Source organism: Pleurodeles waltl, chromosome 5 (genome assembly GCF_031143425.1).
Source record: "Pleurodeles waltl isolate 20211129_DDA chromosome 5, aPleWal1.hap1.20221129, whole genome shotgun sequence".
NCBI lineage: Eukaryota > Metazoa > Chordata > Amphibia > Caudata > Salamandridae > Pleurodeles > Pleurodeles waltl.
In genome coordinates, this window is record NC_090444.1 from 1254480268 (window position 1) to 1254507221 (window position 26954).

At 47.9% G+C, this 26954-nt stretch overlaps 1 protein-coding gene across 1 annotated transcript in view; it reads right to left on the bottom strand.

Moving 5' to 3' along the window:
- MDN1 (midasin AAA ATPase 1) overlaps nt 1–26954 on the bottom strand; it is a 1740009-nt gene that overhangs the window by 1403587 nt on the left and 309468 nt on the right. The window contains exon 19 of the mRNA XM_069235499.1: nt 19666–19762. Within this exon, the coding sequence (XP_069091600.1) occupies nt 19666–19762 (97 nt within the window). The remainder of the gene's footprint in view (nt 1–19665; nt 19763–26954) is intronic.

The window sequence follows — 26954 nt, forward strand, 5'->3', positions numbered from 1 at the left end:
CGGGTTCGCAATGTTAGTCTATGAGAGATCTCGGGATCTCTTCAGCGCTGCAGGCAGGCAAGGGGGGAATTCCTCGGGGAAACCTCCACTTGGGCAAGGGAGAGGGACTCCTGGGGGTCACTTCTCCAGTGAAAGTCCGGTCCTTCAGGTCCTGGGGGCTGCGGGTGCAGGGTCTCTCCCAGGCGTCGGGACTTTGGATTCAAAGAGTCGCGGTCAGGGGAAGCCTCGGGATTCCCTCTGCAGGCGGCGCTGTGGTGGCTCAGGGGGGACAGGTTTTGGTACTCACAGTATCAGAGTAGTCCTAGGGTCCCTCCTGAGGTGTTGGATCTCCACCAGCCGAGTCGGGGTCGCCGGGTGCAGTGTTGCAAGTCTCACGCTTCTTGCGGGGAGCTTGCAGGGTTCTTTCAAAGCTGCTGGAAACAAAGTTGCAGCCTTTCTTGGAGCAGGTCCGCTGTCCTCGGGAGTTTCTTGTCTTTTCGAAGCAGGGGCAGTCCTCAGAGGATGTCGAGGTCGCTGGTCCCTTTGGAAGGCGTCGCTGGAGCAGGATCTTTGGAAGGCAGGAGACAGGCCGGTGAGTTTCTGGAGCCAAGGCAGTTGTCGTCTTCTGGTCTTCCTCTGCAGGGGTTTTCAGCTAGGCAGTCCTTCTTCTTGTAGTTGCAGGAATCTAATTTTCTAGGGTTCAGGGTAGCCCTTAAATACTAAATTTAAGGGCGTGTTTAGGTCTGGGGGGTTAGTAGCCAATGGCTATTAGCCCTGAGGGTGGGTACACCCTCTTTGTGCCTCCTCCCAAGGGGAGGGGGTCACAATCCTAACCCTATTGGGGGAATCCTCCATCTGCAAGATGGAGGATTTCTAAAAGTCAGAGTCACCTCAGCTCAGGACACCTTAGGGGCTGTCCTGACTGGCCAGTGACTCCTCCTTGTAGCTTTCTTTGTTCCCTCCAGCCTTGCCGCCAAAAGTGGGGGCCGTGGCCGGAGGGGGCGGGCAACTCCACTAAGCTGGAGTGCCCTGCTGGGCTGTGACAAAGGGGTGAGCCTTTGAGGCTCACCGCCAGGTGTCACAGCTCCTGCCTGGGGGAGGTGTTAGCATCTCCACCCAGTGCAGGCTTTGTTACTGGCCTCAGAGTGACAAAGGCACTCTCCCCATGGGGCCAGCAACATGTCTCTGGTGTGGCAGGCTGCTGGAACTAGTCAGCCTACACAGACAGTCGGTTAAGTTTCAGGGGGCACCTCTAAGGTGCCCTCTGGGGTGTGTTTTGCAATAAAATGTACACTGGCATCAGTGTGCATTTATTGTGCTGAGAAGTTTGATACCAAACTTCCCAGTTTTCAGTGTAGCCATTATGGTGCTGTGGAGTTCGTGTTTGACAGACTCCCAGACCATATACTCTTATGGCTACCCTGCACTTACAATGTCTAAGGTTTTGTTTAGACACTGTAGGGGTACCATGCTCATGCACTGGTACCCTCACCTATGGTATAGTGCACCCTGCCTTAGGGCTGTAAGGCCTGCTAGAGGGGTGTCTTACCTATACTGCATAGGCAGTGAGAGGCTGGCATGGCACCCTGAGGGGAGTGCCATGTCGACTTACTCATTTTGTTCTCACTAGCACACACAGGCTTGTAAGCAGTGTGTCTGTGCTGAGTGAGGGGTCTCTAGGGTGGCATAAGACATGCTGCAGCCCTTAGAGACCTTCCTTGGCATCAGGGCCCTTGGTACTAGAAGTACCAGTTACAAGGGACTTATCTGAATGCCAGGGTGTGCCAATTGTGGATACAATGGTACATTTTAGGTGAAGGAACACTGGTGCTGGGGCCTGGTTAGCAGGGTCCCAGCACTCTTCTCAGTCAAGTCAGCATCAGTATCAGGCAAAAAGTGGGGGGTAACTGCAACAGGGAGCTATTTCTTTACAGTCGTCGTATGTGTTTATCTCGAACCGGATCGCAACGATACCGTCGAAAATCTTCCGTTTTCAGCTATCTTTCCGTTCCGAAACTCGGAGCGACAGGAACACGTCCGAACCCGATGGCGGAAAGAAAACAATCGAAGATGGAGTCGACGCCCATGCGCAATGAGCACAGAAGGAGGAGTCACTCGGTCCAGTGACTCGAAAACACTTCTTCGAAGAAAAACAACTTGTAACACTCCGACCCAACACCAGATGGCGAGCTATGCAGACCATGTGTATCTACAGCGACAGATGCCATCGAACATATATTTTATCCTTATATATATACACACACACACATTACAAATTTAACGTGAAATCCACGGCTCTTACATATTAGTAAATATCCAGAAAGTCAGTCTATAAATTAGAGATTTTTTTAAAATTAATGGTGTTTTCTGTTTGGGATTGTGACAGGATGCTTTCGTAGGACCTATATGTAGTACAAGTGACAGCACACAGACGAGAAGAGATTAGAAGTTCCCATGTCCGCACTATTGGCCGCTCTTGGTAAACAACTTCCAAAGGATACAGAAATTAGGTACTTTTGAGTGATTTTACTTGCCTATAATCACCAATGCCAGGCTAATACCTGTGCAGACTCACAGCATAGCTAGGCAAAACCGGTTGATATGTGCTTTAAGAACTGGAAGTGTTCATTTATAGGTCGAGAGCACAAGCACTTTCCGACTTGTTAATCTGTGGGCTTTTAACCACACCCATCACTTGTGGCTGTCTTATGTCTCTTTCAGGGAATTGTGTCAGCCAGCCAGAAACTCTGATGGTGGGGTGGTGAAAGTGGTATACCAGTAGAATTAGCATGGCAGATTTAAATTAGGATGCTAAATGGCAACTGTAGGAAGTTGGCTCTGTATGTGCTATTTCAAAGTAAGGAATAGCATGCACAGAGTCCAAGGGTTCCCCTTAGAGGTAAAATAGTGGTAAAAAGAGATAATACTAATGCTCTATTTTGTGGTAGTGTGGTCGAGCAGTAGGCTTATCCAAGGAGTAGTGTTAAGCATTTGTTGTACATACACATAGACAATAAATGAGGTACACACACTCCGAGACAAATCCAGCCAATAGGTTTTTTGGTATAGAAAAATATCTTTTCTTAGTTTATTTTAAGAACCACAGGTTCAAATTTAACATGTAATATCTTGTTTGAAAGGTATTGCAGGTAAGTACATTAGGAACTTTGAATCATTTCAATTGCATGTATACTTTTCAAGTTATTGACAAATAGCTACTTTAAAAGTGGACACTTAGTGCAATTTTCACAGTGCCTGGGGGAGGTAAGTTTTTGTTAGTTTTAACAGGTAAGTAAGACACTTACAGGGTTCAGTTCTTGGTCCAAGGTAGCCCACCGTTGGGGGTTCAGAGCAACCCCAAAGTCACCACACCAGCAGCTCAGGGCCGGTCAGGTGCAGAGTTCAAAGTGGTGCCCAAAACACATAGGCTAGAATGGAGAGAAGGGGGTGCCCCGGTTCCGGTCTGCTTGCAGGTAAGTACCCGCGTCTTCGGAGGGCAGACCAGGGGGGTTTTGTAGGGCACCGGGGGGGACACAAGCCCACACAGAAATTTCACCCTCAGCAGCGCGGGGGCGGCCGGGTGCAGTGTAGAAACAGGCGTCGGGTTCGCAATGTTAGTCTATGAGAGATCTCGGGATCTCTTCAGCGCTGCAGGCAGGCAAGGGGGGGATTCCTCGGGGAAACCTCCACTTGGGCAAGGGAGAGGGACTCCTGGGGGTCACTTCTCCAGTGAAAGTCCGGTCCTTCATGTCCTGGGGGCTGCGGGTGCAGGGTCTCTCCCAGGCGTCGGGACTTTGGATTCAAAGAGTCGCGGTCAGGGGAAGCCTCGGGATTCCCTCTGCAGGCGGCGCTGTGGGGGCTCAGGGGGGACAGGTTTTGGTACTCACAGTATCAGAGTAGTCCTGGGGTCCCTCCTGAGGTGTTGGATCTCCACCAGCCGAGTTGGGGTCGCCGGGTGCAGTGTTGCAAGTCTCACGCTTCTTGCGGGGAGCTTGCAGGGTTCTTTCAAGGCTGCTGGAAACAAAGTTGCAGCCTTTCTTGGAGCAGGTCCGCTGTCCTCGGGAGTTTCTTGTCTTTTCGAAGCAGGGGCAGTCCTCAGAGGATGTCGAGGTCGCTGGTCCCTTTGGAAGGCGTCGCTGGAGCAGGATCTTTGGAAGGCAGGAGACAGGCCGGTGAGTTTCTGGAGCCAAGGCAGTTGTCGTCTTCTGGTCTTCCTCTGCAGGGGTTTTCAGCTAGGCAGTCCTTCTTCTTGTAGTTGCAGGAATCTAATTTTCTAGGGTTCAGGGTAGCCCTTAAATACTAAATTTAAGGGCGTGTTTAGGTCTGGGGGGTTAGTAGCCAATGGCTACTAGCCCTGAGGGTGGGTACACCCTCTTTGTGCCTCCTCCCAAGGGGAGGGGGTCACAATCCTAACCCTATTGGGGGAATCCTCCATCTGCAAGATGGAGGATTTCTAAAAGTTAGAGTCACTTCAGCTCAGGACACCTTAGGGGCTGTCCTGACTGGCCAGTGACTCCTCCTTGTTTTTCTCATTATTTTCTCCGGCCTTGCCGCCAAAAGTGGGGCCTGGCCGGAGGGGGCGGGCAACTCCACTAGCTGGAGTGTCCTGCTGGGTTGGCACAAAGGAGGTGAGCCTTTGAGGCTCACCGCCAGGTGTGACAATTCCTGCCTGGGGGAGGTGTTAGCATCTCCACCCAGTGCAGGCTTTGTTACTGGCCTCAGAGTGACAAAGGCACTCTCCCCATGGGGCCAGCAACATGTCTCGGTTTGTGGCAGGCTGCTAAAACTAGTCAGCCTACACAGATAGTCGGTTAAGTTTCAGGGGGCACCTCTAAGGTGCCCTCTGGGGTGTATTTTACAATAAAATGTACACTGGCATCAGTGTGCATTTATTGTGCTGAGAAGTTTGATACCAAACTTCCCAGTTTTCAGTGTAGCCATTATGGTGCTGTGGAGTTCGTGTTTGACAGACTCCCAGACCATATACTCTTATGGCTACCCTGCACTTACAATGTCTAAGGTTTTGTTTAGACACTGTAGGGGTACCATGCTCATGCACTGGTACCCTCACCTATGGTATAGTGCACCCTGCCTTAGGGCTGTAAGGCCTGCTAGAGGGGTGTCTTACCTATACTGCATAGGCAGTGAGAGGCTGGCATGGCACCCTGAGGGGAGTGCCATGTCGACTTACTCGTTTTGTCCTCACTAGCACACACAAGCTGGCAAGCAGTGTGTGTGCTGAGTGAGAGGTCTCCAGGGTGGCATAAGACATGCTGCAGCCCTTAGAGACCCTCCTTGGCATCAGGGCCCTTGGTACTAGAAGTACCAGTTACAAGGGACTTATCTGGATGCCAGGGTCTGCCAATTGTGGATACAAAAGTACAGGTTAGGGAAAGAACACTGGTGCTGGGGCCTGGTTAGCAGGCCTCAGCACACTTTCAATTGTAAACATAGCATCAGCCAAGGCAAAAAGTCAGGGGGCAACCATGCCAAGGAGGCATTTCCTTACAGCAACATTTTCATTTTTGGCTGCAGATATGCAGGGCCACTGGAATCATGTGGCAGGAAAAGACCAAATGATGAGGCAGGGTTGACCAATTTATGCAGCAAGAAATGCGGCGTTATGAATTCATAATGCCAATAGCTCCAACTCAAGAAAAAGCAAGACCCATTGCATGGCAAATGCTTATTTTTATTTTTTCTATAGTGGTATTTACCTCTAGGCCAAATAAATGCTCTCTGTCAAAAGGCATGTTCAAGACTGCTTGTTGAATCTCTGGTTTAAATCCTGAACACCTTAACCACGCATGCCTTCTTATAAGAACGTTTGTGTACACACCACATGCTGCTGTGTCAGCAGAATCAATGGCACATCTGGTGGAATTATTGGAGATGACTTGTCCTTCTGCAACTATCTCTTGCCCTCTATTTTGATAATCCTGTGGAAGGTGCTGCAATAACCCCTCCATCTCATCACAGTGAGCATGGTCATACCTCACTAGAAGTGCTTGAGAATTTGCAATTCACCAATGATTTACAGCTTGAGCAACTACTCTTTTGCCTGCTGCGTCCTGTTTTTTTTCTCCTTATCTGGAGGAAGAGCATCCCGGTGGACTGTTAGCCTTCTTTTGTGCTGCACTTACCACTATAGGGTCTGGTGGTAGTTGCGTTTTAAAGAAAGTTGGATCTGAGGATGCAGCTTTATTTTTCTTGTTTACCCTTTGTGTGATAATTCTTGTCCTAACAAGTTATTGAAATATGTCATTAGCATGTCGGAGCATGCCTGGTAGCATGGGTAGAAATTGAGACTGTGTGTTGCTTAGTGTGTCAAAGAGAAAATCCTCTTCGTTTGGATCTGTATGCATTTGCACATTATGATACGCTGCTGCTCTTGCAATAACTTGGTTGTATATAGTCGTATCCTCAGGGGGAGAAGGCTTTGCTGGATAAAGGTCAGGGTCTTTAGGGAGAATGGGATATGGATCGTATAGATCCCATGGATCCACACCTTGTGGAACATCACTTAAATAATCTCTATGAGGTGATGATAATGCATGTGGAGAAAATTGTGGGTGAATAAAGGATGTAGGTGATTGTGGTGGAGTAGAGGGAAGTACAGAAGAATGATGTGGTGAAGGTAGAGGTTGTTCTGGAGTCTTGTGTTTTTCTTTGGAGAATTCTTTAGGGGGAGGCACAGTGTCCATCGTTTTTTGGAATTTAAGTCTTCTTTAGAGTGGAATAGGAGAAGCCATGTGTCTTCCTGTTACTTTTTGTATGTGAATTTTGCACAGTCTAGCGCCCATCACTTCGAAGACAGGCTCTGCAGAAGATGGCTCCTCATAGGAAACTGTAAAATCTTTACCCACTATAGTTTTCGGCTCCAAACTCTGAGATGGAATGCTTTTTTCAAAACGAAAAAAAGTCAGCTCCAAAGTAGATGGCAACAGTTTCTTCTGCTCCAAAATGACGTTTCCAATTTTCGACTCAATCCCAAAACAGATTAGGATGTGGATGCCTGCTTGGTCGGTGCCAAAGGCATTTTTGTCTTTATTAATTTCAGTGCCGAACTGAAGGGTGGGTTATCCAAATGTATTTTATGGATCAAACCATGGTCCGAGGGCAGTGGAGGACCTACAACCAATTTCGAAGTCTTTTTAAAAGCCTTTATTTGTTGCAATGTTGCTGGTTTACTCAGGTACTGCGCAGTCAGGATGGATTGACTCGACATCCGACTCTTGGTCTGACTGATTCTCAAACTGAAAGTGCTGCCTGGTGTCCAACTTCTTCCTGTATGTACTCTTCTCCGAAGACGTTGGGTGTGTCATCTTATTTTCACTGCCATTTCTAAAGGACACACTATTCGGTCCCAAAAGGTCTTTTAAGATTGAAAAGACCGACAGGCGTCGCAGGTCCACTTCTTTGTGTTCCAGGGACAGACAACAAATTACACACCAAGTCTTGATCCATGTATGGAAACTCTGAGTGACACCAAAGGCAGAACCGAAAGGGAGTACGTTCCTCCGTAGGCCCAAGAAGGGCGTGGACGTCCCTAAGAGTTTTAAATCAACCGAGACGATTAAATTCTGATCGACTAGTAAAACTAATGAATACAGAATCAGAAACTATACAGCCACTGTAAAGAAAATGCTCCCTGTTGCAGTTACCCCCCACTTTTTGCCTGATACTGATGCTGGCTTGACTGAAGTGTGCTGGGACTCTGCTAGCCAGGCCCCAGCGCCAGTGTTCTTTCACCTAAAATGTACCATTGTCTCCACAATTGGCACAAACCTGGCACAAACCTGGCACCCAGGTAAGTCCCTTGTAACTGGTACCCCTGGTACCCCTGGTACCAAGGGCCCTGGTGCCAGGGAAGGTGTCTGAGGGCTGCAGCATGTCTTATGCCACCCTAGGGACCCCTCACTCAGCACAGACACACTGCTTGCCAGCTTGTGTGTGCTGGTGGGGAGAAAATGACTAAGTCGACATGGCACTCCCCTCAGGGTGCCATGCCAACCTCACACTGCCTATGGCATAGATAAGTCACCCCTCTAGCAGGCCTTACAGCCCTAAGGCAGGGTGCACTATACCACAGGTGAGGGCATAGGTGCATGAGCACTATGCCCCTACAGTGTCCAAGCAAAACCTTAGACATTGTAAGTGCAAGGTAGCCATAAGAGTATATAGTCTGGGAGTCTGTCAAAAACGAACTCCACAGCTCCATAATGGCTACACTGAATAATGGGAAGTTTAGTATCAAACTTCTCAGAATAATAAACCCACACTGATGCCAGTGTTGGATTTGTTAAAAAATGCACACAGAGTGCATCTTAGAGATGACCCTGTATTTTACCCAATTGTTCAGTGCAGGACTGACTGGTCTCTGCCAGCCTGCTGCTGAGAGACGAGTTTCTGACCCCATGTGGTGAGGGCCTTTGTGCTCTCTGGCGACAGAAACAAAAGCCTGCTCTGGGTGGAGGTGCTTCACACCTCCCCCCTGCAGGAACAGTAACACCTAGCAGTGAGCCTCAAAGGCTCAGGCTTCGTGTTACAAAGCCCCAGGGCATTCCAGCTAGTGGAGTTGCCCGCCCCCTCTGGCCACGGCCCCACTTTTGGCGGCAAGGCCGGAGGAGATAATGAGAAAAACAATGAGTCACTGGCCAGTCAGGACAGCCCCTAAGGTGTCCTGAGCGGAGGTGACTCTGACTTTTAGAAATCCTCCATCTTGCAGATGGAGGATTCCCCCAATAGGATTAGGGATGTGCCCCCCTCCCCTCAGGGAGGAGGCACAAAGAGGGTGTAGCCACCCTCAAGGCTAGTAGCCATTGGCTACTAACCCACTAGACCTAAACGCACCCCTAAATTCAGTATTTAGGGGATCCCCAGAACCTAGGAAACCAGATTCCTGCAACCTAAGAAGAAGAGGACTGCTAAGCTGAAAAACCCTGCAGAGAAGACGGAGACACCAACTGCTTTGGCCCCAGCTCTATCGGCCTGTCTCCCCACTTCTAAAGACAATGCTCCAGCGACGCTTTCCCCAGGGACCAGCGTCCTCTGAATCTTCAGAGGACTGCCCTGCTCTAGAAGGACCAAGACACTCCAGAGGACAGCGGCTCTGTTCACCCAAGACTGCCACTTTGTTTCAAAGGAGCAACTTTAAAACAACTGCGTTTCCCGCCGGAAGCGTGAGACTTGCTACTCTGCACCCGAGGCCCCCTGCTCGACTTGTGGAGAAACAACACTTCAGGGAGGACTCCCCGGCAACTGCGAAACCGTGAGTAGCCAGAGTTGTCCCCCGAGAGCCCCCACAGCGACGCCTGCAGAGGTAATCCCGAGGCTCCCCCTGACCGCGACTGCCTGACTCCCAGATCCTGATGCCTGGGAAAGACCCTGCACCCGCAGCCCCCAGGACCTGAAAGATCGGAACTCCAGTGCAGGAGTGACCCCCAGGAGGCCCTCTCCCTTGCCAAGGTAGTGGCTACCCCGAGGAGCCCCCCCCTTGCCTGCATCACTGAAGAAACCCCTTGGTCTCCCATTGAAATCTATTGGAAACCCGACGTGTGTTTGCACACTGCACCCGGCCGCCCCCGTGCTGCTGAGGGTGTACTTTCTGTGCTAACTTGTGTCCCCCCCAGGTGCCCTACAAAACCCCCCTGGTCTGCCCTCGGAAGATGCGGGTACTTACCTGCTGGCAGACTGGAACCAGGGCACCTCCTTCTCCATTGAAGCCTATGCGTTTTGGGCACTACTTTGACCTCTGCACCTGACCGGCCCTGAGCTGCTGGTGTGGTAACTTTGGGGTTGCTCTGAACCCCCAACGGTGGGCTACCTTGGACCCAAACTTGAACCCCGTAGGTGGTTTACTTACATGCAAAAACTAACCAACTCTTACTCCCCCCCCAGGAACTGTTGAAAATTGCACTGTCTAGTTTTAAAATAGCTATATGTGATTTATTTGAAAAGTGTATATGCTATTTTGATTATTCAAAGTTCATAAAGTTCCTACCTGCAATACCTTTCATTTGAAGTATTACATGTAAAATTTGAACCTGTGGTTCTTAAAATAAACTAAGCAAAGATATTTTTCTATACAAAAACCTATTGGCCTGGAATTGTCTCCGAGTGTGTGTTCCTCATTTATTGCTTGTGTCTGTACAACAAATGCTTAACACTACTCCTTTGATAAGCCTACTGCTCGACCACAAAATAGAGCATTAGAATTATCTCTTTTTGCCACTATCTTACCTCTAAGGGGAACCCTTGGACTCTGTGCATACTATTCCTTACTTTGAAATAGTGCATACAGAGCCAACTTCCTACACCCACTGACAAAAAGATTGGATTTAAAGTTTGAAAGATACCAAACCGAGATTCACTGGAGTAAGAGGAAACCTATGGCGGAGAGAAAATGACCTAACAAAGGACTCGATGTCTATGCGCACAGTCACTGAGAGGAGGAGTCACTCGATCTTGTGAATTTGAAAAGATTCTTCAAAGAAAAATAACTTGTAGTACTCCGAGCCAACACTAGAGGGTGGACTTATGCAAAGCATGTGTATCTACAGCTACACATGCCTTCAAACACGTAGATACTTCTTATATTATATTTCAACAGAAAAAACTTCAAAGGTAAGCACTGTTGCTGTAGATCAATTTGCAAGTAAGTAGAAATTTTACTAAAATGCACTTTTACGCATTAAAGACTTAAAAGTACCTTTCCTGGAATGGAGCCCATGCAGTCAGTTCTCGGGGGTCCCCTGTCGGTTGTAAGGTGCTAGGGAAGCATGATCACTTACAACACTTGTAGAACAGTTGTACCTGCCCTGGGGCATCCTGGTGCAGTGGTGCTGGATGAGTCGGGTGCCTCGCGCTCTGAACAACTGGTGAGGAGGGGGACCACCCAGAAACAGGCTGCAGAGGGGTACTTGGAGATAAGTCCGGGAGCTCCCAATGGGGGGGATTGGTCAGTGGGGGTCCTGGAAGCAAGGGAATACCATCAGTTGTCATGGACAGGGCAGTGGAGCTCGTGTGCAACAGGTTTTGATAGTCAGGTGCTCCTGCTTCTCCAAAGTTCTCGGTTGGACCTGCAAAAAAAGGACAAAAAAAAGGCAGCCAGAACACACACTTTGATGGCCTTCGTGATGCTGACATCACTCTTCGGCTCCTTTCTGGTCTCATAGTTGGAGTCCGGTCTTGACTCAAATAAGCGTTGGCTATTGCAAGTAGTCCAGTACCCTGAGTATTGGTGCAGGACAGCTCTGGTAGGTCCTGGGCTCTTCTCACTTGGTGGGGAGACGGGATGCTCAAACTGGAGCTTTGTGCCCTCCTCCTGGCTGGCAGCTGCAATGGTGGACTCTGGTGAGCAGAACAGTGAACCGGATATTGCAGTTGGTTCCTGCAAGCTGCAGGTAAGTGGCTCCTTCACTTCAAGGGAGATGCTGACAGCTTGGCTAAGTGTTCGAAATCCCTCAAGGCTTGTTTAGGATGCACAGCTGCAGGATGAGTTGGGCTGTCGCGATTGTCAGGACAGGAGGTGGTAGGCAGAAACTGGCACCGAAAGTCCAACAGCAGTCTGCAGTTCTCACTTCTTCTGTTAGACAGATTAGTTTTTGTGGTGTCCGGGGGCTGCCTAAATACTGAATTTAGGGGTGTTTGGGGAAGAGTAAAGTAGGAGTATAAGAGGGCGGAACCTTCTTTCAAGGAGCACAACAGGCTGCCCATCTTTGGGGTGTGACTACCCTGGTAGTGAACCATGCATACAAGCATAGCTAATTTCCCACCTATCCTGCTGCCAGATGGGCCTCAGGACAGGAAGTGTCAACTCCCAGGTCTGGAGGAAGCTGGGGTCTCACACCCAAAAGCAGCAGGGTCTTAACTCCCTGGCCTTGGTATGCAGATTTACTAGCCATCCTGCTGGATGTGGTGAAAACAGCTTCCTCCAGAGCAGGCCCAATTATGGCCTCTGAGAGCCCAGGCTCACCTCTAGGTGGTCAGAAACAGGTCTGTGGTGGCAGACTGGTCAGTACTAGTCACACTAGAATAGTTTTCAGGGGACCCCTCTAAGGTGCACTCTGGGTGCATGTCATAATAAATCCAAGGCAGGCATCAGTCCGGATTTAAGATACCAAACAATATTGGTTTCAGTGAAGCCATTATGTAGATGGGTAACCTGTGTTGACTAGTACCCAGTTCATACCTTAAGGTGGCTTCCCTGTTCACTTCTAATGTCTAAGTAATTGACCTGTACATCACTTGGGCATATATACTAAAGAAGATATGTCCTCGCATCAAATATAATGCACCCGGTCTTAAGGCTCTAAAGCCTGATGTAAAGGTGACTTGCATATATTAAGATGAAGTGATTGGGGTATGGCACACAATATGTATGCCATGTCGTATTTTCACTCATGGCTTGCAACAGGACACGCAGTCTGCAATGGCAGGCTGTGTGCAGTTTGTAGGGGAGTCCCTTAGGGTGGTACAATACATGCTGCAGCCCTTAGGGACCCTCTCTAGTACTCAGGCCCTAGGTACCAGGAGTACCATATACCAGGAACTCAGAGGTGCAAGAGTGAGTGCCATTTGTGTACAATTAGGCCTTTAACTTTGTTTAGGGAAAGAACACTGGAACTAGAGATCCGAGTAGCAGAAATCCTGTGCGCCTTAGTTAAAAAACCTCAGTACCAGAGAGCAAAAAGTGGAGGTGGCAATGTCCAAAAGGGGTACTTTCCTGCAAAGAGTGAAAACAACCACAATTTTATTTATTTTTATTTTCTTTTATTTATAAAGCCCTCACACACTTCATCCCCAAAGGGACATCCCAACACTAGAACCAATGCAAGAAAACTTCTGTGATTAGACACCCCTAAAGTGGAAATAGCCAGGTTTTTAGGTGCTTACGGAAAACAAAAGAGATCCTCTACAATCTTTGTCACGGTAAACCACAGAAGCCACTATATTAACCTGTGCCTAACCCTCTATTATCTTGATACAAAAACAGTAAGGCTTAACTTAAAGGCACTGTGTTAAGTATTTAGGCAGCACACAAACAGTATTAAATTCAAAACAGCACAAGAAAATTCTAAACTAATTTAGAAAAATATTACATTTTAATAACTAAAATCCAATCAGAGAATTGGTCTTATGTAATTTCAAAGCATCAGGTTAAAATAGCAACTAAAAGCTTTAAGCATCATCTGGTCCCCCAAGACCAGGGGAAAATCGCAAGTGCAGACCCACCGTGATCAAGCACGGGTCAGATACAAAGACCAGGTTAGTCATGATGAAAAAGTACATTTTTCAGAGTTGGGAACGAAAAGTCCAGACCTTCAGAATTTATCCTCCACTTGTAGAGGAGTTGACTCCGATGACAGCCAAAGGTCCAGGACCAGGGGCGGTACCTCTTGGGGGGCAGGAACTTAATAAAGCAGAGGCCAACAGGGCTCAGGTAGGTTCAGTTGTAGGTCCAGTTACAGCATGCCAGCTGGGAAGTTGCAGAGAGACAGCTGGACCTTGTTGTGTCCCTGTAGCCCATAAAATGCGGTCAGTCAACTGACCACTGGAGTCACTCAGGAAGCCTGGAATGAAGGAAGAAGGTCCAGTCTTCCTTCGCTGAAAGGAGGACAGGCCTTAAGCATTCCTCTGGGGAGCAAGGCAGGTCTCCTCCTGTAATGCTCACGGGTCCACGAGTGTACTGAAGAGTGGCTCAGGAGGTGCAATATCTATACCTGGTGCCTGTCACAGAAGGGGTGAATCTTCTAGGCTACCCCACATCTGGTTCTAAAAAGTATTTCCCATAAATCTGCCAAAGCTCCAAGAAGTATTGGTTGACAAAATTCTAGTGTTTGGTTTCTTTGTGTGTGCTAGTGGCAAGTGCCTACACTCAAATCCTATTGTGTATTTTCAAAGGCCAAATACACTTTGTTATTGGTGGAGCCATTAACAAGCACAGGCAGCTAGAAACTCCTAGAAGGCCTCAGAAATGTTTGTGCTGGAAAAGTCAACTTTCTAAAAGTGGCATTTAAAAAATGTTAGTTTAAAATTCAACTTCACCATTAAAGAGACTTTTCAATTACGATTCAGAGACCAAACATGTCAATTTTACCTGTTCCCAATCAAACGTTAGCACTTATTAAATGTAGTACATTAATACAATTCTATCCTATGGAAGAGGTAGGCCACACAGTAGTGAAAAACACATTTCGTAGTTTTTTACTATCAGGACATGTAAAATTAAGAAGTTTAAGTTTCACTTATTAAATACAATGCACCCTACCTTGTGGGCTGCTTAGGTCCTACCTTAGGGGTGACCTAAATGTATTCAAAAGAAAGGTTTAGGCCTGGCAAAAGGTTGCTAGCCTCTGCGATGATCACATCCGTGGTCAGCTGGTCAGACTTCGCTGCACAAGCTTTGGTTTCTGCAATGGGTTAGGTTCTCTAGGTATCAGTGCAGGACAGCTTCGGTGGGTCCTGGCGACTTCTCACCTGGTGGGGGGGGACAGATCTGATCTCCTGGAGCACGGCGACCTCTTCCTCGGTGGCTGCTGCATCAGTGGAGCTGATGGTCAGCTACTTACTTCTGGGGTGACTACACTCTCACTAGGACCACTTCCTGTGGGGAGTAGGCATAACCCTGTCCCAGAATTACTGATTTCATAAAAAACAAGATGGTGGAACCCTTCCTTCGTGGAGCACATCCAGAAGCCCACATTAGGTGTGGCTAACCTGGTAGCTCAACAGGTCTAAGAGAAGCAGAGGTTGCATACTAAAAGGGGGCAAGGGCTTGGACTTCTCTGGCCTTGGCATGCAGATTCACTAGCCATCCGGCTTGAGGGGGTGTGAACACCTTCCTCCAGAGGAGGCATTGTTTCTGGCCTCTAAGAGTGTGAGCTCTCGCCTACAGGGGATCAGAAACCAGTCTGTGGTGGCAGCCTGGTCAAAACCGGTCAGCCAACACACTAGAGGACTAGTAGGTTTTCAGTTGGCACCTATAAGGTGCCCTCTGGGTGCATGTCATAATAAATTCAATACGGGCATCAGTATGGATTTTTTAAGATGAGATGTTTGATACCAAACACCAGAAGTTTCACTGAAGCCATTTTGCAGCTGGATAACTCACACTGACCAGGGCCGAGTGTACTAAAGTGCCCCTTTTTTGACATAGTCAACCCCACTTTTTGCCTTGTACATGCAATTAGACTAAAAGTGCACTGGCATCCTGTTATCCAAGACCCCAGAGTCAGATCTTTCCTGTAGCTGTACAATACCTTTGGCACCCCTGTATGTTCCAACTAAATGGCACCGCAGATACCTAGGGCATAGGTACCAAAGATGGTCCCCAAGGGCTGAAGCATGTTTTGTGCCACCCCCAGGGACCCCTCCCCCTACCCACGCAGGCTACCATTGCAGGCTGTGCGTCTTAGTGTATCTAAAAGTGATAACACGAAATGGCACACAGCCGGTGTGCCATGTCTATTAACAATCCAAGCAATATATGCAAGTCAGGCCTTACAATCCTAAGGCAGGGTATATTACATGTGAGGACATATCTCTAAGAGCAAATATGCTATGTTGTTGTTGATTCTTAGTGATAGTGAGTGAACAGGGAAGCCATTTTACGTATATGTGCTGGACACTGGTCAATGTGAGCTACCCAGCTAAATGATGGCTTCACTGAAAATAAGGATGTTTGGTGTCAAGCATCTCGTATTAATAAAGCCTTACAGAAGCCAGTGATGGATTTATTAATACATGCACCAAGAAGGCACCTACCATCTATCTGTGTACTGGCTAATTCTAACAAGCCTGTCACCACGAGACAGGTTTCCGACTCCCAAGGGTGAGAGCATTTGCTCTCAGGCAGACAGGAACAAAGTCTGCTCCGGCAGGGGTGTTAACACACCCCTCCCAACAGGATGACCTGCAATCTGCATTCCAAGGCTTCATGCAAGTGGGAGTGGAGCTTGGTAGGGGAAATGTATTTTTACTATTTATATCTGGCATCCACAAATATTAAACATACACATTGTGTTTATGCTTGTTATAAACAACCATTTACTGAGCTGTTTTGCATCCAGAATGACTGAACCACTGTGTAACCAGTTTCTTTACTGCAACTTAAAATACACACTGCACGTTTCTTCTCGATTGTTTATCATCAGACACATAGGGCTTTGGGTCTCACACTGATCACAGGTTACCTCTCAAACATTAAGTGAATTGTGCTATATTCTGTAGGAAGCTGGCTCTCTACACAGTGCACTAAAAAGAAGTACACTGTGCAGAGAGTCCACTGGATCATCAATTGGTTTGCGGAAGCAAAAGTAGACAGTACTGATTTTGTGATAGTGTGGGCAAGCAGTTAGGCTTATCCGAGGGTAGTGCAATGCATTTGTTGTACTCAAGAGAGGCACTAAATGAAAGACAGGCTCAAAGAATAAATCGGAAACCAATTTAGTAAAATAACATTTTTTTTACATTAATTTTAAACCCAAGAACTTAGTCATAAGGTAAATATGTTTCTAAGCATAAATTCTTTTCACTTACAGAAATCAACACGTTTCACTTGGCAATTTTTTTTTTGTTGAGTTCTTCAATGTTAACCTATAGAAGGAAAACACATTCAGCAAACAAGCACTTTATGACGAATCTCTGGACCAATCTTATAGACCTATGGTGAGTACTGGGCAAGGACCAGGACCACAACAACAGGTCACTTCGGGCAGCACTGGGGCAGCCGGGTGTAGAGGAGCAGTACAGCGTTCGGTGCCCAATATATTTCAATGGGGATTGGTCTCTGTGGATTTGAGTTACAGGCTTTGGCTGAGGGGCCAGTCGGGTACAACCAACAGGTAGATCACAAATGTGGGGTGCTTGTGGACATAGGTGCACCTTTGGTCCTCTTCACCAGGGCTCATGGGGGACGGATTCAGGGTGTATTTGGCATTGGGTCTCCTAGTCCAGGAGCATTCACGGTTGTGGGGTCCTGTGGTCTGATGCTGTAGGCGTTGTCCTAGAGTGGGGTGGGGTGGGGTGAAACCACAGTACACTCTATGTCGTTGACACCAGGGGTCCACTTCAAATCAGGCTTGTGGCGACAGGGGCAGTGGTTGCTTTAAATCGTTTCTCACAACAGAGGCTGAGGGAGAGGGGGCCTGCATTCAGAGGCAGCAGGTGACTTTAGAAAGTCCAGGAGGGGTGAAACCATGATGGACTCAGACTATGTACTGGACAGCTGGGGGTCCACTCCTGCTTGGGTCAGCGAAGGCAGGTTCAGTGGTGTCTTCAGGTGTGGGTTCTTATAGTTTCTCGGGGTTGTGGAGTTCTTTCTGTAGAGTCGATTGTGGAGCAGGTCCACTGCTCAGGGGAGACTTAAGTCTTTTTTTTAAGGCAACCGGTCCTCCCAGGTTGCTGGAGGTTCAGCTGCAGGGCGAAGCATCTTTTGGTGCAGACTTCGTCGAGGAGTGCAGGCAGGCTGGTGGAGTTGGTACCAGGTCAGCTGCTGCTGCTGCTGCTGCTGCTGCTTCTCCTTCTGCGTCTCTTCTCTGTCCTTTTCTTCTTAGGTCATCAGGATTTGAGTTCTAGGGTTCAGGGGTGCTATCTAAATACTTAATTTAGAGGCAGTACAGGGAGTGCCAGGTGGCAGCCAATGGATTGCCTACCTTTAGGTGACTACACCCTTTCTATGACCACTTCCATTGGGAAGTGGGCATAACCCTGTCACTAGTTGCCGAATTCCTTCCAAACCAAGATAGAGGAATTTAAAAAGTGGTGATCACTTCAGCTCATCCGCCTTAGGGATGGGACTGGCATGAAATGGGTACACCTCCTGTCAGCCTAATATTCCCGTGTTTTTGCTGCTAAAAGTGGGGTAAGGACATTGGTCATTACTACCATTTGGAGAGACCTGGGTTGCATTACAAAGGCGTCCGGGCCTTTGAAGCTTTCAGCCCTGGAATGTCCATCCTGCCAGGAGGAGGTGTCACAAGCCCACCAAGTTTTGTCTCTGGACCCCAAGAGGGCTGGCTCTCACCTTAGGAGGGGGAGGTGGGTTCAGATGCGTGGCTAAGGTGGTTGAACTGCTCAGGACCAGTCAGTTAACACACTAGGTGTTGATAGTTTTTCAAAGACACCGCTAAGGTGCCATCTGGGTGAATGTATTGGTAAATCCAACACTGGCATCAATGTGGGTTCACCAATATGAAATGTTTGATACCAAACATTCCTATCGTCAGTGAAACCATTATGTAGCTGGGGGAACTCGTAGTGACCAGAGTCGAGCACATGTATTTAAAATGGCTTCCCTGGTTACTTACTATTGCTGAGAATCGACAAAGACATTAGCTGGGGCAATCTGCTTGTGCAGATATGCCCTCACATATAATATAATGCACCCTGCCTTATGGCTGTAAGGCCTGCTATAGGGGTGACTTTCATATATTGCATGAATTGTTAGGGGACAGGGTATACAAGCTGTACGCCATGTCGTGTTTTCACTTTTACCTGCACCAAGACACGCAGCCTGCAACGGCAGGCTGTTGTGCTTGGTGAGGAATCCCTTAGTGTGCCACAATTCACACTGCAGCACTTGGGGACCCTCCTTAGTACCCCAGGCCCTAGGTATGAGGGATACCATTTACTAGTGGCTTACAGAGGTGCTTAAGGTTTTATCCATTGAGGAAACAACTGTGCAGTTTGAGGGGAAAGATCTGGTAAGGGGACCTGGTTAGCTTGAACCCAGTGCTCATTCAGTCAAAATTACATCAGATACCAGGCTAAAAAGTGGGGGCTAACCATGCCAAAAAGGGTGTGTTCCGACAATTTTGTATATACAGCTAATTTAATAAGTGTTATGGGCATTTGTATAACACATGCTAGTAGATGAACCTTGTAGTATAGCAATACGTTTTTGATTAGTCTCCGTGTAGAAAGTCGTTTTGAGTTTTTCCCCTGAATATTAGATTTGAATCATCAGATGATGTGTTTGAGGATGGTATTTTGGTCATTCCTGAGACTTTGATGTTCCTACTGTTTCAGGGTGTGCAAGCGCAATACCACATAAATACGCCCAACATATAATAACTATATGCCACATAATTTCACATAATCTACATAATTCCAGTGCACAACAATTCCACAATACAGAATTCCACAGGTCACAAAATTCAACACAACGCCATAATTCCAGTATACTCAATACCACATAATTACTATCCACATACTTCCATTGCACACCAGGCCACACAATTCTACTACACACAGCTCCACACAACACCACACAATTTCATACCACACAACTGTACGACAATTCCAATGCAACCCACATAATTCCAATCCATATCACATACATCCACGCCATAACACATGGCTAAAAGACATTGACAACACAAACAGCTTTAGAATTGCAGAGAACATTCGGCTTTGCTAATGCTTGTTGCCACTGTCTTTGACGTCTCACAGGTTCTTGCTGTTTCTTTCCTGATTTCAGTAAACCAATTCAAAGTTCTGTCAGGAAATTTCTCAATTTTCTTGGAGAAAAAGATTAATTCAGACTCAACCAGAGGGTGAATCCAGAACACTTTAATTCTGCAAAATCTGATAAATGGTGGGCAGGAGAGAATGACTGACTGAATGACTGCGATAATGGAATCATGCACTGGATAATACCTTACAAAAATTTCACAACTGTACCTGTTTCTTATTCCAGGGGGGAGATTTCGTTTCCCAATATCAGTTGCTGGATTCATGCATGCAAACAGACGGAAACTGTTGTGACGCATCAATGGCTCTAAAAGATTAACAAATGATAATATTTATTGTTAATCTGGTATTTATATGGTGCATTTATCAGAGACACTATGCAGAACAATTTTAAAGAATTATCATATCACCTAATGCAAACTTTATTTATTTTACTACTTCCTAAAGATAACAGGCTGAGTCAACCTTCCCAGAATTCTAATTGTGACCTGCAGATCACACAAAGATCAATAGCAAGCACACAACTAGGTGAGCACTTTTAAGGCATAACTTAAATTAATCAAACCACACACACAGTCTTTCTAAACAAGCAGATGGCATATTTGACTGGCTTGATTGCAGTGCAATTGTGTGATAAACCTCAGTTACTGCGGTCATAAAAGTAACATACTGTAAAGAAATGGCTCCCTGTTGCAGTTACCCCCCACTTTTTGCCTGATACTGATGCTGACTTGACTGAGAAGTGTGCTGGGACCCTGCTAACCAGGCCCCAGCACCAGTGTTCTTTCACCTAAAATGTACCATTGTATCCACAATTGGCACACCCTGGCATTCAGATAAGTCCCTTGTAACTGGTACTTCTAATACCAAGGGCCCTGATGCCAAGGAAGGTCTCTAAGGGCTGTAGCATGTATTATGCCACCCTAGAGACCCCTCACTCAGCACAGACACACTGCTTACAAGCCTGTGTGTGCTGGTGAGAACAAAATGAGTAAGTCGACATGGCACTCCCCTCAGGGTGCCATGCCAGCCTCTCACTGCCTATGCAGTATAGGTAAGACACCCCTCTAGCAGGCCTTACAGCCCTAAGGCAGGGTGCACTATACCATAGGTGAGGGTACCAGTGCATGAGCACTGTGCCCCTACAGTGTCTAAGCAAAACCTTAGACATTGTAAGTGCAGGGTAGCCATAAGAGTATATGGTCTGGGAGTCTGTCAAACACGAACTCCACAGCACCATAAAGGCTACACTGAAAACTGGGAAGTTTGGTATCAAACTTCTCAGCACAATAAATGCACACTGATGCCAGTGTACATTTTATTGTAAAATACACCACAGAGGGCACCTTAGAGGTGCCCCCTGAAACTTAACCGACTATCTGTGTAGGCTGACTAGTTTTAGCAGCCTGCCACAAACCGAGACATGTTGCTGGCCCCATGGGGAGAGTGCCTTTGTCACTCTGAGGCCAGTAACAAAGCCTGCACTGGGTGGAGATGCTAACACCTCCCCCAGGCAGGAATTGTCACACCTGGCGGTGAGCCTCAAAGGCTCACCTCCTTTGTGCCAACCCAGCAGGACACTCCAGCTAGTGGAGTTGCCCGCCCCCTCCGGCCAGGCCCCACTTTTGGCGGCAAGGCCGGAGAAGATAATGAGAAAAACAAGGAGGAGTCACTGACCAGTCAGGACAGCCCCTAAGGTGTCCTGAGCTGAAGTGACTCTAACTTTTAGAAATCCTCCATCTTGCAGATGGAGGATTCCCCCAATAGGGTTAGGATTGTGACCCCCTCCCCTTGGGAGGAGGCACAAAGAGGGTGTACCCACCCTCAGGGCTAGTAGCCATTGGCTACTAACCCCCCGGACCTAAAACACGCCCTTAAATTTAGTATTTAAGGGCTACCCTGGACCCTAGAAAATTAGATTCCTGCAACTACAAGAAGAAGGACTGCCTAGCTGAAAACCCCTGCAGAGGAAGACCAGAAGACGACTACTGCCTTGGCTCCAGAAACTCACCGGCCTGTCTCCTGCCTTCCAAAGATCCTGCTCCAGCGACGCCTTCCAAAGGGACCAGCGACCTCGACATCCTCTGAGGACTGCCCCTGCTTCGAAAAGACAAGAAACTCCCGAGGACAGCGGACCTGCTCCAAGAAAGGCTGCAACTTTGTTTCCAGCAGCTTTAAAGAACCCTGCAAGCTCCCCGCAAAAGGCGTGAGACTTGCAACACTGCACCCGGCGACCCCGACTCGGCTGGTGGCGATCCAACACCTCAGGAGGGACCCCAGGACTACTCTAAGACTGTGAGTACAAAAACCTGTCCCCCCTGAGCCCCCACAGCGCCGCCTGCAGAGGGAATCCCGAGGCTTCCCCTGACCGCGACTCTTTTGAATCCAAAGTCCCGACACCTGGGAGAGACCCTGCACCCGCAGCCCCCAGGACCTGAAGGACCGGACTTTCACTGGAGGAGTGACCCCCAGGAGTCCCTCTCCCTTGCCCAAGTGGAGGTTTCCCCGAGGAACCCCCCCCTTGCCTGCCTGCAGCGCTGAAGAGATCCCTAGATCTCCCATTGACTTCCATTACAAACCCGACGCTTGTTTCTACACTGCACCCGGCCGCCCCCGCGCTGCTGAGGGTGAAATTTCTGTGTGGGCTTGTGTCCCCCCCCGGTGCCCTACAAAACCCCCCTGGTCTGCCCTCCGAAGACGCGGGTACTTACCTGCAAGCAGACCGGAACCGGGGCACCCCCCTTCTCTCCATTCTAGCCTATGTGTTTTGGGCACCACTTTGAACTCTGCACCTGACCGGCCCGGAGCTGCTGGTGTGGTGACTTTGGGGTTGCTCTGAACCCCCAACGGTGGGCTACCTTGGACCAAGAACTGAACCCTGTAAGTGTCTTACTTACCTGGTAAAACTAACAAATACTTACCTCCCCTAGGAACTGTGAAAATTGCACTAAGTGTCCACTTTTAAAACAGCTATTTGTGAATAACTTGAAAAGTATACATGCAATTTTGATGATTTGAAGTTCCTAAAGTACTTACCTGCAATACCTTTCGAATGAGCTATTACATGTAGAATTTGAACCTGTGGTTCTTAAAATAAACTAAGAAAAGATATTTTTCTATATAAAAACCTATTGGCTGGATTTGTCTCTGAGTGTGTGTACCTCATTTATTGTCTATGTGTATGTACAACAAATGCTTAACACTACTCCTTGGATAAGCCTACTGCTCGACCACACTACCACAAAATAGAGCATTAGTATTATCTATTTTTACCACTATTTTACCTCTAAGGGGAACCCTTGGACTCTGTGCATGCTATTCCTTACTTTGAAATAGCACATACAGAGCCAACTTCCTACATTGGTGGATCAGCGGTGGGGTACAAGACTTTGCATTTGCTGGACTACTCAGCCAATACCTGATCACACGACAAATTCCAAAATTGTCATTAGAAATTGATTTTTGCAATTTGAAAAGTTTTCTAAATTCTTAAAAGTCCTGCTAGGGCCTTGTGTTAGATCCTGTTTAGCATTTCTTTTAGAGTTTAAAAGTTTGTAAAAGTTTGAATTAGATTCTAGAACCAGTTGTAGATTCTTAAAAAGTATTCCAACTTTTAGAAGCAAAATGTCTAGCACAGATGTGACTGTGGTGGAACTCGACACCACACCTTACCTCCATCTTAAGATGAGGGAGCTAAGGTCACTCTGTAAAATAAAGAAAATAACAATGGGCCCCAAACCTACCAAAATACAGCTCCAGGAGCTTTTGGCAGAGTTTGAAAAGGCCAACCCCTCTGAGGGTGGCAACTCAGAGGAAGAGGATAGTGACTTGGAGGAAAATTCCCCCCTACCAGTCCTATCTAGGGAGAACAGGGTCCCTCAAACCCTGACTCCAAAAATAATAGTCAGAGATGCTGGTTCCCTCACAGGAGAGACCAACACCTCTGAAATCACTGAGGATAACTCCAGTGAAGATGACCCCCTGTTAGCCAGGATGGTCAAAAGATTGGCTTTGGAAAAGCAGCTCCTAGCCATAGAAAGGGAAAGAAAAGAGATGGGCCTAGGTCCCATCGATGGTGGCAGCAACTTAAATAGGGTCAGAGATTCTCCTGACATCCTAAAAATCCCCAAAGGGATTGTAACAAAATATGAAGATGGTGATGACATCACCAAATGGTTCACAGCTTTTGAGAGGGCTTGTGTAACCAGAAAAGTAAACAGATCTCACTGGGGTGCTCTCCTTTGGGAAATGTTCACTGGAAAGTGTAGGGATAGACTCCTCACACTCTCTGGACAAGATGCAGAATCTTATGACCTCATGAAGGGTACCCTGATTGAGGGCTTTGGATTCTCCACTGAGGAGTATAGAATTAGATTCAGGGGGGCTCAAAAATCCTCGAGCCAGACCTGGGTTGATTTTGTAGACTACTCAGTAAAAACACTAGATGGTTGGTTAACTGGAAATGAAGTGTGTGACTATGTTGGGCTTTATAATTTGTTTATGAAAGAACACATTTTAAGTAACTGCTTCAATGAAAAGTTGCATCAGTATCTGGTAGACCTAGGTCCAATTTCTCCCCAAGAATTGGGAAAGAAGGCAGACCACTGGGTCAAGACTAGGGTAACCAAAACTTCCACTGGGGGTGACCAAAAGAAAGGGGTTACAAAAACTCCCCAGGAGAAAGTGGGTGACACTAGAAACAAAGAAAAAGAGTCCTCTGTAGGCCCCCAAAAACCAGAACAGGTGGGTGGGCCCCAAGACACAACCCAAAACAAAGGTGGGTACCAGGGTAAGAACTGGGATGCCACTAAGGCATGGTGCCACAACTGTAAACAGTCTGGGCACCACACCAAGGACACTTCTTGTCCCAAAAACAAACCCCAGAACAAGATTCCAGGGGTAACCAGTGTAGCCATGGGAGATGACTCCTCAGATGAGGAGGTCTTCATAGCCTTCAACTGGAAACAGGGCCCAACAGGTGAGTTGGAGATTCCAGAGGGAAGTAGACACTTCCACCACCTACTGGTGAATGGAATCCCAACCACTGCCCTGAGAGACACTTGTGCCAGTCACACTATTGTGCATGACAGGCTGGTGCTCTCAAACCAGTACATCCCAGGTGAGACTGCCAGGGTAAGAGTTAGCCTAGACAGGGTCACTAAGAGGCCTGTGGCTTTAGTGCCCATAGAAGTGGGTGGCACTCTTAGCTGGAGAAGGGTAGTAGTCAGTACAGACCTCCCCCTTGATTGTCTCCTTGGAAATGACTACCCCGAGGTTAGTCAGAGCCCAAGAGAGGAACTGGTCCAGTGCCAGTCCTCTCCCAAGGATTCTGGAAGTCCTGCCTCTGCAGTAAATGCAAGCAGACCCCAGAAGAAGAAGAAAAGAAAACAGAGTAGGAAGGGTGGACAACCTTTAGCCAAGGTTACAGCAAGCCAAGGAGATTCTGCTCCAGTAGGGGAGAACTCCAAAAATGGCCCTGATAAAGTCCAACCTGACCCACAAGAAGTCCTGGCTAGTCAGGCAACTGTTAAACCTGAGTGGGTGGCTCCTCAGCTAACAGAAGAAAGAGTGGAAGAAGGGTGTTTACTACAAGATGTGGTAACCCCCCACTCTAATACAGCAGACAGGCAACCTGAACCCAAAGAAGCCTGTAACTTAGCCCCTTCCCTTTTAGGTGAAGAGCTAAAGGTGTGGTTCTGGGCACTGACAGCTGTCAGTGGCCTCTGCTGGGTGTTAGCCTTTATGGCTGCACTATCCTTGGCCTGGTGGTCTGACCCCATGCCAAATAACAAGTTAGGCCCCCTGACCCTGTTGGTCATGGTGGGGTTACTCCAGCTCTGGGTAACCTCTTTGGGTAAGCTAGGGGTGACCCTGGCTAAGATAAGATTAGCAGAGGTGGATACCTCTGACCTCAAAATAGAGAGAATGGGTGAAGACATAAAAAGCACAGACAAGAGGCAGTTCAGACTAGGTCCTATCACTGTGGAAGTGGGCCAGTTCCCCAGAGGGAATGACCTGAACAGGAGGATGTAAGGCAGAGTAGGCCCTGCAACAAACCAGCCATTTCCTCTACTCTTCCTCGCCTGACAGACTAGGAAGACTCTTCCAGCGTTGGCTGAGTCTCCTGGCCTGTGGGCTGGGGGGGGCTTGTGTAAAGAAATGGCTCCCTGTTGCAGTTACCCCCCACTTTTTGCCTGATACTGATGCTGACTTGACTGAGAAGTGTGCTGGGACCCTGCTAACCAGGCCCCAGCACCAGTGTTCTTTCACCTAAAATGTACCATTGTATCCACAATTGGCACACCCTGGCATTCAGATAAGTCCCTTGTAACTGGTACTTCTAGTACCAAGGGCCCTGATGCCAAGGAAGGTCTCTAAGGGCTGTAGCATGTATTATGCCACCCTAGAGACCCCTCACTCAGCACAGACACACTGCTTACAAGCCTGTGTGTGCTGGTGAGAACAAAATGAGTAAGTCGACATGGCACTCCCCTCAGGGTGCCATGCCAGCCTCTCACTGCCTATGCAGTATAGGTAAGACACCCCTCTAGCAGGCCTTACAGCCCTAAGGCAGGGTGCACTATACCATAGGTGAGGGTACCAGTGCATGAGCACTGTGCCCCTACAGTGTCTAAGCAAAACCTTAGACATTGTAAGTGCAGGGTAGCCATAAGAGTATATGGTCTGGGAGTCTGTCAAACACGAACTCCACAGCACCATAAAGGCTACACTGAAAACTGGGAAGTTTGGTATCAAACTTCTCAGCACAATAAATGCACACTGATGCCAGTGTACATTTTATTGTAAAATACACCACAGAGGGCACCTTAGAGGTGCCCCCTGAAACTTAACCGACTATCTGTGTAGGCTGACTAGTTTTAGCAGCCTGCCACAAACCGAGACATGTTGCTGGCCCCATGGGGAGAGTGCCTTTGTCACTCTGAGGCCAGTAACAAAGCCTGCACTGGGTGGAGATGCTAACACCTCCCCCAGGCAGGAATTGTCACACCTGGCGGTGAGCCTCAAAGGCTCACCTCCTTTGTGCCAACCCAGCAGGACACTCCAGCTAGTGGAGTTGCCCGCCCCCTCCGGCCAGGCCCCACTTTTGGCGGCAAGGCCGGAGAAGATAATGAGAAAAACAAGGAGGAGTCACTGACCAGTCAGGACAGCCCCTAAGGTGTCCTGAGCTGAAGTGACTCTAACTTTTAGAAATCCTCCATCTTGCAGATGGAGGATTCCCCCAATAGGGTTAGGATTGTGACCCCCTCCCCTTGGGAGGAGGCACAAAGAGGGTGTACCCACCCTCAGGGCTAGTAGCCATTGGCTACTAACCCCCCGGACCTAAAACACGCCCTTAAATTTAGTATTTAAGGGCTACCCTGGACCCTAGAAAATTAGATTCCTGCAACTACAAGAAGAAGGACTGCCTAGCTGAAAACCCCTGCAGAGGAAGACCAGAAGACGACTACTGCCTTGGCTCCAGAAACTCACCGGCCTGT